Here is a 14117-nt window from a genome sequence, read left to right on the forward strand (position 1 = left end):
ACTGAAAAATTCATCTACAGGGTCTAGTATCACTATCTGTCATCTAGGGATGTCCAGGGTTCTGATTTTAAATTAATTTTTATTTCTCTCTCATGGGTTTTTTCAGCTGTGGAGTACTCTTAGTCCACCTCAACTACACACACACACCAAAGACAGCAGTATAGTTTCAATTTGGTAACTATTATTTTAGAGCTTAATACAAATTTTCAATTGTGTATAAATCAAAGAGGACAGCGTGAATGGCCATTCAGGAAGATAACAAAAAAATGAGCTGCAGCTCGGGTTCTATTATTGTTGCGCAGAATTGTGTTTGAGACTATATGTGAGAGTCCCATATATAATGTTGATTTCCCCCTATGGAACAGTCTTACTGTGATGCCGCTGGTTAGCAGAGGTTTTTGTGTCAGTTGAGACCAGCGCTGTAATGTCCAGTAATGCTTGGTCCATTACAGCTTCATGACGGATTTCCACACACCCTCTTTTGATGCCTCTCTCACTTGCAAATCCAATACAGACTGAAATAAAGAAATAATATATTCAGACACAATATGCAGGTCTTTATGAAGTAAATACAGTGAATGTAGTTTACGCACTGGATGCAAGTTCCTATGAGCAGCCACCTGACCTTTCTGCTCTCATGGTGTTAAACTGCATATGCATGTGACCTAGAAGGAGAAGAAGTACAGTACTTCTCTGATCTACACACTGCAGTACAGTTCTCTGACCTACACACTGCAGTACAGTTCTCTGACCTACACACTGCAGTACAGTTCTCTGATCTACACACTGCAGTACAGTTCTCTGACCTACACACTGCAGTACAGTTCTCTGACCTACACACTGCAGTACAGTTCTCTGACCTACACACTGCGAACAGACTGTTTGCCTGGGGAATGTGTCTGAATATAAATACTATTTTTTTTATTAATAAAACAAATAAAGTCACTTTGTGGGTGGGTTACAGCATGAATGAGACAAAAATAATCTCCTTATAATCAACTTTACCTACACTCCAAATAAATGACTTTTAGGCTTTAGTCTAACACAAGAGGAATGTAATAACAAGTTAGACATAATTATACATGTGCAGTGGCCAAAGTGTGTATTGTAATCTGTATTATACTAGATTCCTACATGTGAATTGTGCATCTGCCTTGTTAAAATGGCATTTTCAATTGGTTTTCAGAAAAGTATACATGGGTACATCATGTGTCCATGACTTTGACTACGTCTTTTACTACAATACACTACAATATATATATACCTGGAATATTCTTTGGATATACATATATAAATGCTCAAATACACATATTATGCATTTTAGATTACTGATTTTCAGGATTTCTTGGCATTACACCATGTTTCTATTACTACATTATGTGAGATCATACAAATAATAGCTTGTACCCTTCCAGTGTAAGTTCAGTTATGTTTTACACATTTGTCAAACACTCTTATCCAGAGTAACAATTTCAAGTATCTTATTGGGTAGGCAAATGTTGTGTTAGGAGTTTTGCCCAAGGACTCTTATTGTTATGGAATAGAGTATTTGTCCAGAGGGGCTTTAACCCTGGTCCCGCATAGGGGGACAGAATGAACAGACTCAAATTCACTCATTAAAATACATTGTAGATGACATATGTTAAAGTAGATGTCTTCACTTTAATGTCATGGTTAAAACCTTGTTAGCAGTCACAACCCAGTTTAGAACCCCTACCTAGCCTAAACCCTTGAGCCCATTTTACATCAGAAGCAGTGCGCAGATTCACAGCTACTCTGCGATGCTTGCTGTTTGATGGCAGATGTAACTCACTGCAGTAATCTATGTGCATACAGTCACAATAAAAATACTGGTGTAAAATGAGCTTTAGCTATCTTAAAACTCTTAGCTAACATACAACAAGGCTAGAACAGATTATTTGGGCATTCAAACTTTAGGTCAGAATTTCTGCTAAAAGATGAGATGTTTCTATCACAACTAAACATATAGTACTGTATTTCATTCCAAAGTAAAATACAATGTCCAGAAACCAGACCGTCTGGTTACCATCTGTTTACTGGCAGTGACACATGATCTAATGTTAGAATAGGTGAAGTTTCTAACTTCTCAGTCATCTGGATACATGTTCAGGAAGGAACTGCTATTTCAGGGCTGACATCTAGACAGAGAAAAATATTTTTTTTCAAGCACCCACAGACAAAACATGGTAAGCCATGAATGTTATGATTTGCTTTTAAATTATTATTATTATTATTATTATTATTATTATTATTATTATTATTATTATTATTATAGCTCCAGCCAGTTCCAGTCATTCATTTAAAAATGGTTATGAAAAACATGGACTTTTCTGTGTCATTTCTAGTGCAGCAGTTATGCATTATAAGTCTGCGTGATATTGGTAAACTTATATTTGAGACAGTGTCTAATATAGTTGTGTATATGTGCAACATGAAGATTTTTTCAACACTTATATGATTTTATCTGAGCTGCTCACAATAATTGAGTTTTGCCATCCCCATGGATTTATAGAAACTGTATAATTATACTAACATCTGAATGTCAGTTACCACTCACTGTGCATTGTCATCTTTATACTACTAATGATCTGGGCGGGAGAGGTTATTTGTTTTGGTAGTTCCCTAAAAAGGCAAGAGGGCATTGTTGAACTGAGTTGACAGAACTGTGAGAGGGCAAATAGAGGCATAGCATACGATCCCATGAGAAAATGGGCAAGGAAACCTTCTGTCTAATGTCACCTGGGCACAGAAATAAGACTATTGTTTATGCTCTCTTGTTCATACACTTAGAACAGAGGCACATAGGCAGAAATAATGGATGTTTATTTGAAGTGGAAATTAAGAATAATGGACAATAGTGGACAATAATGGATTTTTGAAGTTGTATGTCAGTGAAAGGAGATCCTTTCTTCCTTTGTATTTTCTCAAGAAGAACATCCAAAGGTTTTCTGTTTAGTTTAATAGTGTGATATGAGTAAAATGTTTGTCTGGGGTGCTTGATATCAAACATTATAATTTGTATAGTCCAAATCAATACAGTTCTAAATATTAATATGTCATCATTTTGTTCTGACTTCATTATTGTTGTGAATAACAGCACATGCTGTTATCTGTGATTTTAGATGGGATTCATCTAAAGCAGACTGGGAAAACATCTCAAAAACCTGGCAACTCTTCCCACCATTATAATTAAGGACTTTCCTTTAAGACCATCCACACAAAATCTAAAATTCTTAGATGTTTGCCATGAGCAGAATAATTAGCACAGGGTTTTATTTGATGAATATACTAGAATAATGCCATTAGTCTCCATGTGCTCAATATACAGAATTGCCTCCAATAAAACTTTGAAGATATTAAGCCATTGGCATGCATATTTTAAAACAGAGAATGAGGTCACCATTGGGACTTCCTGTCCTGTGCTGTGAAGAGAATCTAGATGCCTTCTTAATGGTGCTTCCAAGAATGGCGTGGTGAAGTCTAATAGCGGTGGGAAAATGGCTTGAGACTTGTGATCTTTGACACACTGAGAGTGGGAGAGGCACAAGAAGCCAGAGAATTGCATTGCACATTTCCAGCTAGCAGTGACGAAGATGATAGAATGGGAGCTTGTCAAGGAAGAATCAGTGGGCTTTTTTAATGATACTCAGTGGTGTAGTGGGTTGGTTCAGATGGGAGGTTGGCGGCAATGCCCATACCTTTGTATAAGGTGTCACTGGTTTTGGGGCTGCTGTAATCTGACTCCCTGCCATAATGGCTCATGGCCTCTGTATCTGCTTGTAGATGTATGTGATGTCTGTGGGGGTTTTGTGTGGGTACCGGATAGCAAGTGTGTTGGCACCCTGGTCCCTCAGTTCTCGTTTGGGTGTGGACGGTGGCTTCGGTGTGCCTTCGGACCCCAGATTCCAGGTCGTACACGTGCGCATGAAACTGTCACTGTCTCAGTGAAACCCTTCTAAACAGACTCTCTCCAGGAATAACTTGCTGCATTTTCTTTTATACATGAAAACCGTTCTGCTAAGATTTTCTTTTTACCATCATTCTTTTCTATTCTTTACTTGACTAAATATGCTGTGTCCTCCCCAAAAGATGCAATGTAATGTGAAATATTTGTTCTTTTGCCATCAAAGAATGGCTATGAATTTCAAAATATTAGAGTATGATGCTACATTTTAGTAACTTTATTCAGTCAGAAACTCTAACTTTTTGCAGACAGAAATAGCAGTAAAATATTTTGTTTTTGTTCATTATTACACTCCTGAATGTAACTGAAGCCAAACAGAGTCAAAACTGGATTGTAACAATGCTGTACTACAGTGTTGACATCCGAACAGCTGCAATGTTTTAGTCAAGAAATCTCCAGTACTCACGCACAATGCACATATAATGTGGAAACCATCGAGCTGTCAAGTTATACAGTTTCAGCAGTAGCATAGGCTCCATTTGTTTTTAATGGACTGTTAACACAAATATCTTTAATGTGAAGTGGTTGTAAGTGCCAGGTAACCTCAGCTGCAGTAGCCATGAAGGGCCTAGCAGGTTTATGAACCTCAGGAGAGTGTGACATATGTGTGTTATGCAGCCTGTCCTGCCCTACAGCAATATATCAACACTTTATATTGGTCTCTATGGTCAAAGATTTCATCAAGGGGTGTTACAGAAGGGTTGGATAGGGATAATTGAATGAGTCTTGGAAGGAAGACAACCTCATGCCAGTATTTACAGCTCATGTTTTTTAAATTCTACAGCAGAAATTACACTTTGGTAAGTTTGCCATAAACACATATTCGACTCCAATGCACATTATCTGGAAATATTCCCTTGGACCTCAAGAGTATGCTGAAATGTAAAAGATGTAGTTAGCACACTTAATGGAACACAATAAATACCTGACTGTTGCAGTTGCCAGCTATTTATTACTATTTACATAGCACTTTTCTCATACTCAAAGTCATTTTTTTTTTACACAGAGATATCAGCTTTTACAATCACTCACACACCAATGAGAAGTCGCAGCCAATTTGTGCACAGAGTACTCTCAGAAACCATATCCCCCTGGGGCACTGCACTGGGTGCAGGGAAATGGGAGGAGGTTAAGACCAGGACAGAGCTCCAACCATCACTGGACATACTTGCACACATTCACATATATCTATACATATCTATATATACTTACACACAGGTCGCATTCATACAGGACAATTTAGAATATCTAATCAACTTAACCTCCATGTTTTTGGGCTGTGGGAGGAAACCAGAGACTCCAGAGGCAACCCACACAGACACAGGGAGAACATGGAAACTCCAACCAGATAGGAACTCAAAACCAAATCCCAAAACCCTGAGAGGAAAACATGCTAACCACCAAGCCATCATGCTACACTGTGCTGATATTTGAACTTCAGAGGGGCCAGGCTGGTGCCAGTGGCTATATGTTACAAAGGTACCTCACAGCTATGGTTCTTTAACTTCTACATTTTTATAGTTTTATAGTTTGTAGCTTTTTATTTACTTCAGATAGTGCTGAATCATGGGATTGGGACAGAAACAGGGTGGAGCTAGGCATCATGAGCTAATAAAAATAAGTTCCAATGGCTGTCAAATCAAAGGGGCATTACAAGTCTTACAAGCAAGCCCCATCTGTGCCATGAGGTTGAGTTCTGTTGTCTCCTAGATTACTGTTTGTCCCTAATACTGTAGTGGGTCCTCCTTTAGCCCCATAGTCAGGCATTCCTACAGTTGTGTGGCAGAGCGGAGTGCTTGTGTTGGAGGCCTGACAGCTAAATGCAATATGGAGATGTTATATTACCAACAGGCTCCACGCCCCTTTAAATACAGTCACTGCATTTGATCACCACATCTGGTACATCACAGTGTATAAATACTGGTCTTCATCTTTTCCAGCATGTGCCCTAAGGAAATATGGCAATAATACACAATAGTAATATTTAAGAATCCTCCAGATTGGAGTTTTATTTTGAGAGGGACAATCCAAAGTATAGTAAAAAGATGTGTGAGGGTCAGACCCAGAACAATACCAACACCAGGGAGCATCAAAAACAGTGTCATAGAACAGTCCAAGACAAAAACCAGTAAATCATGCATACATGCAGACAAATCTAAAAGGCCTAAGATAAAAACAATGGTATAGAAACTGAAGAGAGTTAATAGTGTAGTTAATAGCCCAGTGATAAGCAACGTGTGAGATGGTGCGGATTGGTTTGGTGTTCCTCCAGGTTATAGTTGGAATTCTGAGAGTTGTAGCGAATCGGGGAAAAGGGTGGCATAACAATAATACCATTTTTCTAGGTTAATTTTGATATTTCTTTGTAAACAATACTCCAAATAACAACATTCATCTAATTACACTGATAATATTGAAATAAACTCTTTTTGGTATTTACAGGTTAAGTAAAAAAAATTTAAAATCACACATATTAGTGTTGGCCAAACACTAATATCACTGACTATATTATTTGTCTTCATTGAGTGAAGTAGCTTTCTTTACCACTGATCATAGCCATCGTGATTATTAAGCTGACCATTACAAAAACCTGAAAGGACATTTGTTGCTCTTGGCATTTGTAGTTTCTCAGCTTAATAATAAATTGGGAATGATACTATGCTTTGAATATGAAAATTGCTATATATATATATTTTTTTTTTGGTTTGCTTTATTAGTCTAATTGATTATTTGTTTAACAGGTTGATGATCATTTTGTTTGTTTTGAAAAATATGATGTAAAATAAAAACATAAATAAATTCATATATGACATCAGCATTCTGTATCTTTTCTTATTCTGTAGGTTTTTGGCAATGTTTCTTTGTAACAATGTTGACTTTCTTCTCAAATTTCAGTTTTAGCCATGTTTTATATAATGTGCTGACAAATTGCTTGTTCTTGCTCTCCCCTCAGCTTCGGATAGAGATTCCACTCTGAGGTGATATCTTTCCGCGATGCGAAGATGGCTCGCAAGTTCTCTTCCGCACGCCCCGAAATGTTTCGCCGCTTCACCCCAGATTCACTGGAGGAGATTGAGGCGTTCACTGAGCTGAAGAAAAGTTGTACGTTAGAGAAGAAGGAGCCGGAGTCAACACCTAGAATTGACCTGGAGGCGGGGAAACCTCTGCCCATGATATATGGAGACCCACCAGAGGACCTGCTCAACATCCCACTGGAGGATCTTGACCCCTTCTACAAAACTCAGAAAGTCAGTGTCAGAATTCTGCATGAAAAAAAACCTAAAAAACTAAAACTGGCCAATTGAATTGAACTGACGTTAAAAACAGCTACAGGCATGCTATAAAAAGATCATTGGTCTCCATTTGTTCATTCAACTGTGTTATCATTTTTGCAGACATTTATTGTGATTAGCAAGGGAAACATAATCAACAGATTCAATGCAGAACGAGCTTTGTACATCTTCAGTCCGTTTAACCCTATCAGAAGAGGAGCCATTCGGGTTTTTGTAAACTCATATCCTTTTTCAATAATCAACAGAAAACAGCTTAATTTTCTTTATTAAACACCATTTAAATATTTAGCATTACTGATGCAAAATGTATGGCATGTTTGTTTTGTAATGTGATGTTTTATGTTTTAGCCCATACAGTTTAGCCCTACTGAGAGATTAAGGCAATGTTAATCTCTATATCTATTCATTTTTAACCTTGACCCTTTATTAAGGCATTTAATTTTTTCATCATGTTCACCATCTTCTCTAACTGCATATTCATGACTATAAGCAACCCTCCTGCCTGGAGTAAAATTGTGGAGTAAGTGCTTATCTTTGCATCTTTCACTGAAAGTGAGAAATGACAGGTGTAGCATTCACCATTTCACCAGGTGTAGCTTTCACGACTTCATCATTTGTAGCTTTCACTTTTTCACCAGGTGTAGCTTTCACCACTTCAACAGGTGCAGCATTTTAATTTAATACCTAAGTGATTTTCTTATCAAAAATGTGGAATACTTGCAACAATTTTTACATGCAAAAATGTTATTATATGCTATTTAAAAACTAATCCAACATTGAATGTAGTCATTGCAGTCTGTCACTTTAAATTGCCTGTCCAGTTTTATTTGAGCTTGGAGTAGATTTTAACTGAATTTTGAAGCAGCAACAAGATGTCATTAAGACATTCTGTATAACTTTTCAAGTGCTCATCTTTTGCTGATGTCTCTGCTGCCTCTTTTGGTCATTGTTAGTTACCTGAGAATATGATCCAGACAAACTTGATGCTATGCAATTTAATTTTGTGTGGTTGCAGTAGTTGCTTATATCTTCACTTTTTTTAAACAGAAGATGCAAAATGTAAGGTTTTACACTTAACACCAGGGGAAAATTTGTAATTAAACATGCCAGAAGACCTTCCACATATTATGAAGGACTGGCGTAAACTTACTCCTGCAGAAATGTTCAGGTCACTAGGGGTATTGTGTCTAAGCTGTGTTTTGCATCTAGAAACACAGTTTGCTTGATTTTCAAATTTGTTTATCATTATGATTAATATTGTATTATCATAGATTACAAATGTACTAATAATGTCTGATTTTCAACTACTTCTAGATATACTTTTACAGGTATATATACCTTTGAAGTAATAGTCAAAGTCCTATCCAGAGGCTTCTGTATTGGACATTTTACATTCCTTCGTGATCCATGGAACTGGCTGGATTTCTCGGTGGTCACCATGGCGTGAGTATTTTACCCACTCAGAACTCATCCCAGTTTTTCCTGAATAAGTATATGTCTTATACATATGTCTTACCCTGTTTAAATCTTGTGTAAAGGTGGGTTTTGCACACAAACTCTGTGGTGAGTGTACTCTTCAGAGCTCTGACCTCATCTCTGGAGTTTGAATTTGATTTGATTTATCTTGGGAATTCAGACCCAGTCTTTTGTGATATTTGCATAAGTGAAACTCTTCAGGCACCTTCTCGATGTTAGTCAGCTAATGCTGCCATTTGACTGACGTTGTAGACAGATCTAAATATACCATTCATTAAAAGATATATTTACATCAGCAACGACCCCATTTAAGTGGAATCAAATCAACTAAAACAACACACTTTTAAAGTGCTGAGCTCTTCATGGTTTTTTAAACTTTTTTTTTTTGGACAATATTGATTTCTAAATTTAGATTTAAGATGTGTACTGTTGCTCACCAGGGAGTTAGAGATTTGTTATAGGACACTAGAAATAGTAAGTGGCATGATTGCACAAATTATTTCAAGGCATCTTTCTGTCTCTGCATATATTTGTAACAAATTTCCAACATTAGACTTCATTTCCCCTGTTTTAAATTGGAAGAATATGGTGTTAATGTGCCTCATTGTCGGATGTCGTCTATGTTTGATGAGTTGTATCTCATCACTACTTTGTTGGATTTCAGTGAACATTTATGTGTCTGCTGCTTTCAGGTATATCACAGAGTTTATTGACCTTGGAAACGTGTCAGCACTTAGGACATTCCGTGTGCTCCGAGCTCTCAAGACAATCACTATTTTTCCTGGTATGTTCCATTTCTGCCTTTTTGCTTTAAATTCATTTTAAAATGGAGGTTAGGGAGAAAGCCTAGGAGAAAGACCTGAGACTCCTCCATTCTGTAATGTATAACGAATTCTGTGTGCCATCAGCCCCTCTATTTCCAATCATCCCCTCTATTTCCCATCATCCCATCTATTTCCTATCATTCCCATCTGTTCTCTGTGAGTTTTTGGCTCTCTACATGTTTTAGCACCAATCAGAAGCTGCCTTGAACTCCAGCTGCCCTGAACTCCAGACCAATTTGTTTTCCTCCTTTAGAGTTAGGCATTCACTTCACACTGACTAAAGCCATGGTCCTCACTCGTAAAACCCAATATTGAGCGCCCACTTTCATTTACATGTCCCAGTATTTCACATGCCCTCCCCATGACCCCCTGATTCCCATTTTCTTCCGGTTTTGCTTTTTTTCCCCTCATTCTTCTTCACATCAGGACTGAAAACTATTGTCAGAGCTTTGATCGAGTCGATGAAGCAGATGGGTGACGTGGTGATCCTGACCGTCTTCTCTCTGGCTGTGTTCACCCTCGCCGGGATGCAGCTGTTCATGGGGAACCTACGACACAAGTGCATTCGCTGGCCCATCTCTAACGTTACCCTCGATTATGAATCTGCCTACAACACCACTTTTGACTTTACAGCCTACATTGAAAATGAAGGTGACTTCAGGTCCAAGAGTTCAACAGCTCTTTCTTGGTTTGGTTACTAAAACAGCTTTCCTGGTCACACATAATTTACTCAACAGTGTATCAGGTGCATTTTACATACTTATTTTTACAGAAAATCAGTACTTTCTCGATGGTGCTTTGGATGCCTTACTATGTGGCAACAATTCTGATGCTGGGTAAGTTTACCATCCAGATGAAGATTTTTTAAATGCTCGATTTGATAAATTAATGTAACATTTGTAACATTATAAAAATGAATATGATTTCTTTTTGCAATGTAATATAATGTAATATGAGGCTAAAGAATAATAACTAAGAGTAGAATCAAGGTTCAGCTGCTTTGATATAGCTGCTGTTTTGACAGAAAGTGTCCAGAAGGCTATACGTGTATGAAGGCTGGGCGGAACCCAAACTACGGCTACACAAACTATGACAACTTTGCCTGGACTTTCCTGTGCCTCTTTAGGCTCATGCTTCAAGACTACTGGGAGAACCTCTATCAGATGGTCTGTCAATGTATAAGTTTATGGGTTCATTAAACTAAACATGAACTATAATGGGGGAAATTCTGGCAGTTACTAATGCACATTTTCTTTAGACTCTCCGTGCTGCTGGGAAGAGCTACATGGTGTTCTTCATCATGGTCATATTCCTGGGTTCCTTCTATCTTATCAACCTAATCCTGGCTGTAGTTGCTATGGCATATGAGGAGCAGAATCAGGCAACACTGGCTGAGGCTCAAGAGAAAGAAGCTGAGTTTCAGAGAGCAGTGGAACAGCTCAGGATCCAACAGGAACAGGTCAGGTGACTACAACACCACAGAGGTAGAGGTGCTAGAGGGACATTAACATACAACTACATGCAGAATGACTGTACAGTATGGCATAGTACATATCTGTTCATATCATCTCTTTATTAGATTATTCTTAGTCTGTCTTGCTAACGATGTGTCATAGATTCTTTTTTTGTTGTTGTTGTTTATTTGCAGATAAATGATGAGAGGAAGGCATCTTTAGCCAGTCAGTTAACTCAAAACCAAGAGGCAGAGATAACAGATGATGGGGATGACGCCATAAAGGAATGTAATGGAAAGGCCTTCCCGCTGGCCAATATCAGAGAGCCATCTAGTGTAAAGGTAAAGTGGGATTTGTGACCTGCATGTGTGACCAGTCCATTGTTGTACATATCACATATAAACTTCTAGGAATTTAGTTTAGGAATTACTTTAGGAATGTATGATTTTAGCTTGGTTTGTTCACTTCTGCTTTATAGTAAATTTGATAAACAGCATGACATCGAGTCAGGCAGGACTTGACATAAGGGCATAAAGTTCTTCATTAAAATGACAGAACCAGAACTAACAGGCATACTACCAAATGAAGATGAGCAGCACACAAGCTAGATGGAACCCCGAAGGAAACTAACCAAAAAGAAACCATACAGTAAAACTGAACAACAATGAGCAGACTAGTGAAACCATAGAATGATAACAAACTCCCCCTAGGTAGGAACAGGGAGCACATTCAAAAGAAAACATACATACAAAACAAAGGGCTTAATAACAGAGCTAATGATGAAATAAACTAGGAATTGGTGAAACAGATGACAGGTGGGGCATTAAACAATGAGGTGGAGCCAACAGAACCAGGAGAAAAACCAGGAACAAAATGAAAACCGAGCATGAAAAACATTTTGCTGTGGGAACCGCGACTCCAGGAAGGAGGCGATGAGAGTTCCAAAGCTCATCATGTGAAGCAAGGCATGGGGTTGTTTTTAATGTTGGTTTGGTGTTGCCTTTGCTTCTGGTATGTATTTTTCTAATTTTGGTGTAAATAAAATTCCATTGCATATCTAAGGTCTCCTGCTCCTTTAAGGCCTATTTCTGTTTTAATTGGTCATATTATATTGCTAGTATTATTATATGGTGTTGATAATGATAATAATGTTTATAAATATTTTTCATACAAAACGTTTGGAGGGTTTTTCTAACAGATTTGTTTGTTTGGTTTACTATGAGTTTGCTATAGTTTTTGTTTGTTTATTTGTTTACTATAGGTTTGCTATGGTGTTTGTTTATTTTGTTTTCTATGGCATTCTTGCTATAGCTGTAAAAACTTTTTTTCCCTTTTTATATGGTTTGGGCTAGTAATAAATAAATTATATTGATTTATTTAGTATTCTAAATGTATTTATTTCTTTAGTATTATAAATTAATGCATGAATTTTATATTAATACATTAATATATTAATAAATAAATTTCCTGCTAAATGTTCTTTTTTTTTAATTTTCAGTATTTAATACTTTGCGGAGTGTTTCACCAATCTGCAATGTATGATTTTTCTCTACAGTTATCAACTGAAGAACAAAGGTCAGACAGTAAGTCCATGGACTCCAAGCATAGCGTAGACAAGCCAAGCCTGAAGCATAAGGCTGCCAGTACTATGAGTGTGTTCACTTTGGAAGGTACATACATTACTAATTAGATTCCATTACTTATACAGTCCTTGTAGGCTTGCAGTGCTCCTAACGCTAGCTCCGTTCACCACTAAACAAAAGGCTATTGGAGACAAGTTAGCATATTAATAAAATACATTGCACATGCTTTCAGTTCTTCTTCTTCTTCTTCTTCTTCTTCTTCTTCTTCTTCTTCTTCTTATTATTATTATTGTTATTAGTAGTAGTAGTAGTAGTAATAGTAGTAGTAGTAGTAGTGCGATTAGTATAGTTATCACCCTTTAAGTGTAAGTAGAGGTTGAGCATATTGTATGTGACAAAAGTCCATACCCATGGTGGTGCTCAGCTTCAGACCATTTCATTTGTAGTTATGAGTTTAGACTCATCTTGTGGCTTGTGTCATTTGTCCTCTTATTTTCACTGGGTAATCTGCAGTATTGTGGTAAGACTCAGTATGAGCACATTGATGAAGTTTGTAAATAAATTAATGTTATGAGTATTTTTTAGATTTTCCAAACGTAGTGAATGGTGAGGAGACAAAAGAATAAAAGTCACATGTTTAATGTTGAGCATTTGCTGAACTTTCTCACTCTTTCCTCAGACCTGGAGGCAGCCCGGAGGCCTTGTCCTCCAGTCTGGTATAAGTTCGCTGGCTTCGTCTTTAAGTGGAACTGCTGCGGCCCCTGGGTGTTCCTCAAGAAATGGGTCCATTTTGTGATGATGGATCCTTTCACTGACCTGTTTATCACTCTTTGCATCATATTGAATACACTGTTCATGTCTATAGAGCACCACCCCATGAACGAAAGCTTTCAGAGTCTGCTCAGTGCAGGAAACCTGGTATGCATTGCACTGTCAAATGCTTGCTTTTCCATATTTTCATTTTAAAAATTGCAAATGATAAAAACAAAAATAATAATGATGATAATAATAATATTTTAATTTATATAGTGTCTTTTTTAAAGCCAAGTTTGTTGAAAAAAAATTCAAACCTTATTTTTAAGCCACTACTTATTTTGTGCCATCAGGTGTTTACCACTATCTTTGCGGCTGAAATGGTGTTGAAGATCATTGCCTTGGACCCCTACTACTACTTCCAGCAGACGTGGAACATATTTGACAGCATCATTGTCAGTCTCAGTCTGTTGGAGCTTGGACTATCCAATATGCAAGGAATGTCTGTGCTCAGATCCTTACGTTTGGTAAGCCTGAATCAGAAGCCCATTATGTTAGAAAAACACTTTCTGTTCCTGTTTTTATTCTGGCGATTAAGTTGATGTTGTGTGTGATAGGTGTCTTCTGTGTTTTCTATTGTCTCTTGCTATTGGAGTGTATGTATCTTTTCTGTGGATCTCTGTTAGTAGTTTGTTTGTTTTTTTTGCTTTGTTTCTATTTATGTATATATGTGTGTGTTTTTGTGTCCT

At 37.4% G+C, this 14117-nt stretch overlaps 1 protein-coding gene across 1 annotated transcript in view; it reads left to right on the plus strand.

Moving 5' to 3' along the window:
- Window positions 1–14117, plus strand: part of scn4aa (sodium channel, voltage-gated, type IV, alpha, a) — a 28757-nt gene that overhangs the window by 3871 nt on the left and 10769 nt on the right. Inside the window, exons 2-14 of the mRNA XM_035533255.2 lie at window positions 6939–7233; window positions 7381–7499; window positions 7709–7798; window positions 8593–8721; window positions 9447–9538; window positions 10005–10229; window positions 10351–10414; window positions 10603–10744; window positions 10837–11037; window positions 11227–11373; window positions 12588–12702; window positions 13295–13533; window positions 13722–13895. Of these exons, the coding sequence (XP_035389148.2) occupies window positions 6988–7233; window positions 7381–7499; window positions 7709–7798; window positions 8593–8721; window positions 9447–9538; window positions 10005–10229; window positions 10351–10414; window positions 10603–10744; window positions 10837–11037; window positions 11227–11373; window positions 12588–12702; window positions 13295–13533; window positions 13722–13895 (1983 nt within the window). The 5' untranslated portion in view covers window positions 6939–6987. The remainder of the gene's footprint in view (window positions 1–6938; window positions 7234–7380; window positions 7500–7708; window positions 7799–8592; window positions 8722–9446; window positions 9539–10004; window positions 10230–10350; window positions 10415–10602; window positions 10745–10836; window positions 11038–11226; window positions 11374–12587; window positions 12703–13294; window positions 13534–13721; window positions 13896–14117) is intronic.

This window comes from Electrophorus electricus, chromosome 15 (assembly GCF_041902795.1).
Source record: "Electrophorus electricus isolate QZ-2024a chromosome 15, ASM4190279v1, whole genome shotgun sequence".
Lineage (NCBI taxonomy): Eukaryota > Metazoa > Chordata > Actinopteri > Gymnotiformes > Gymnotidae > Electrophorus > Electrophorus electricus.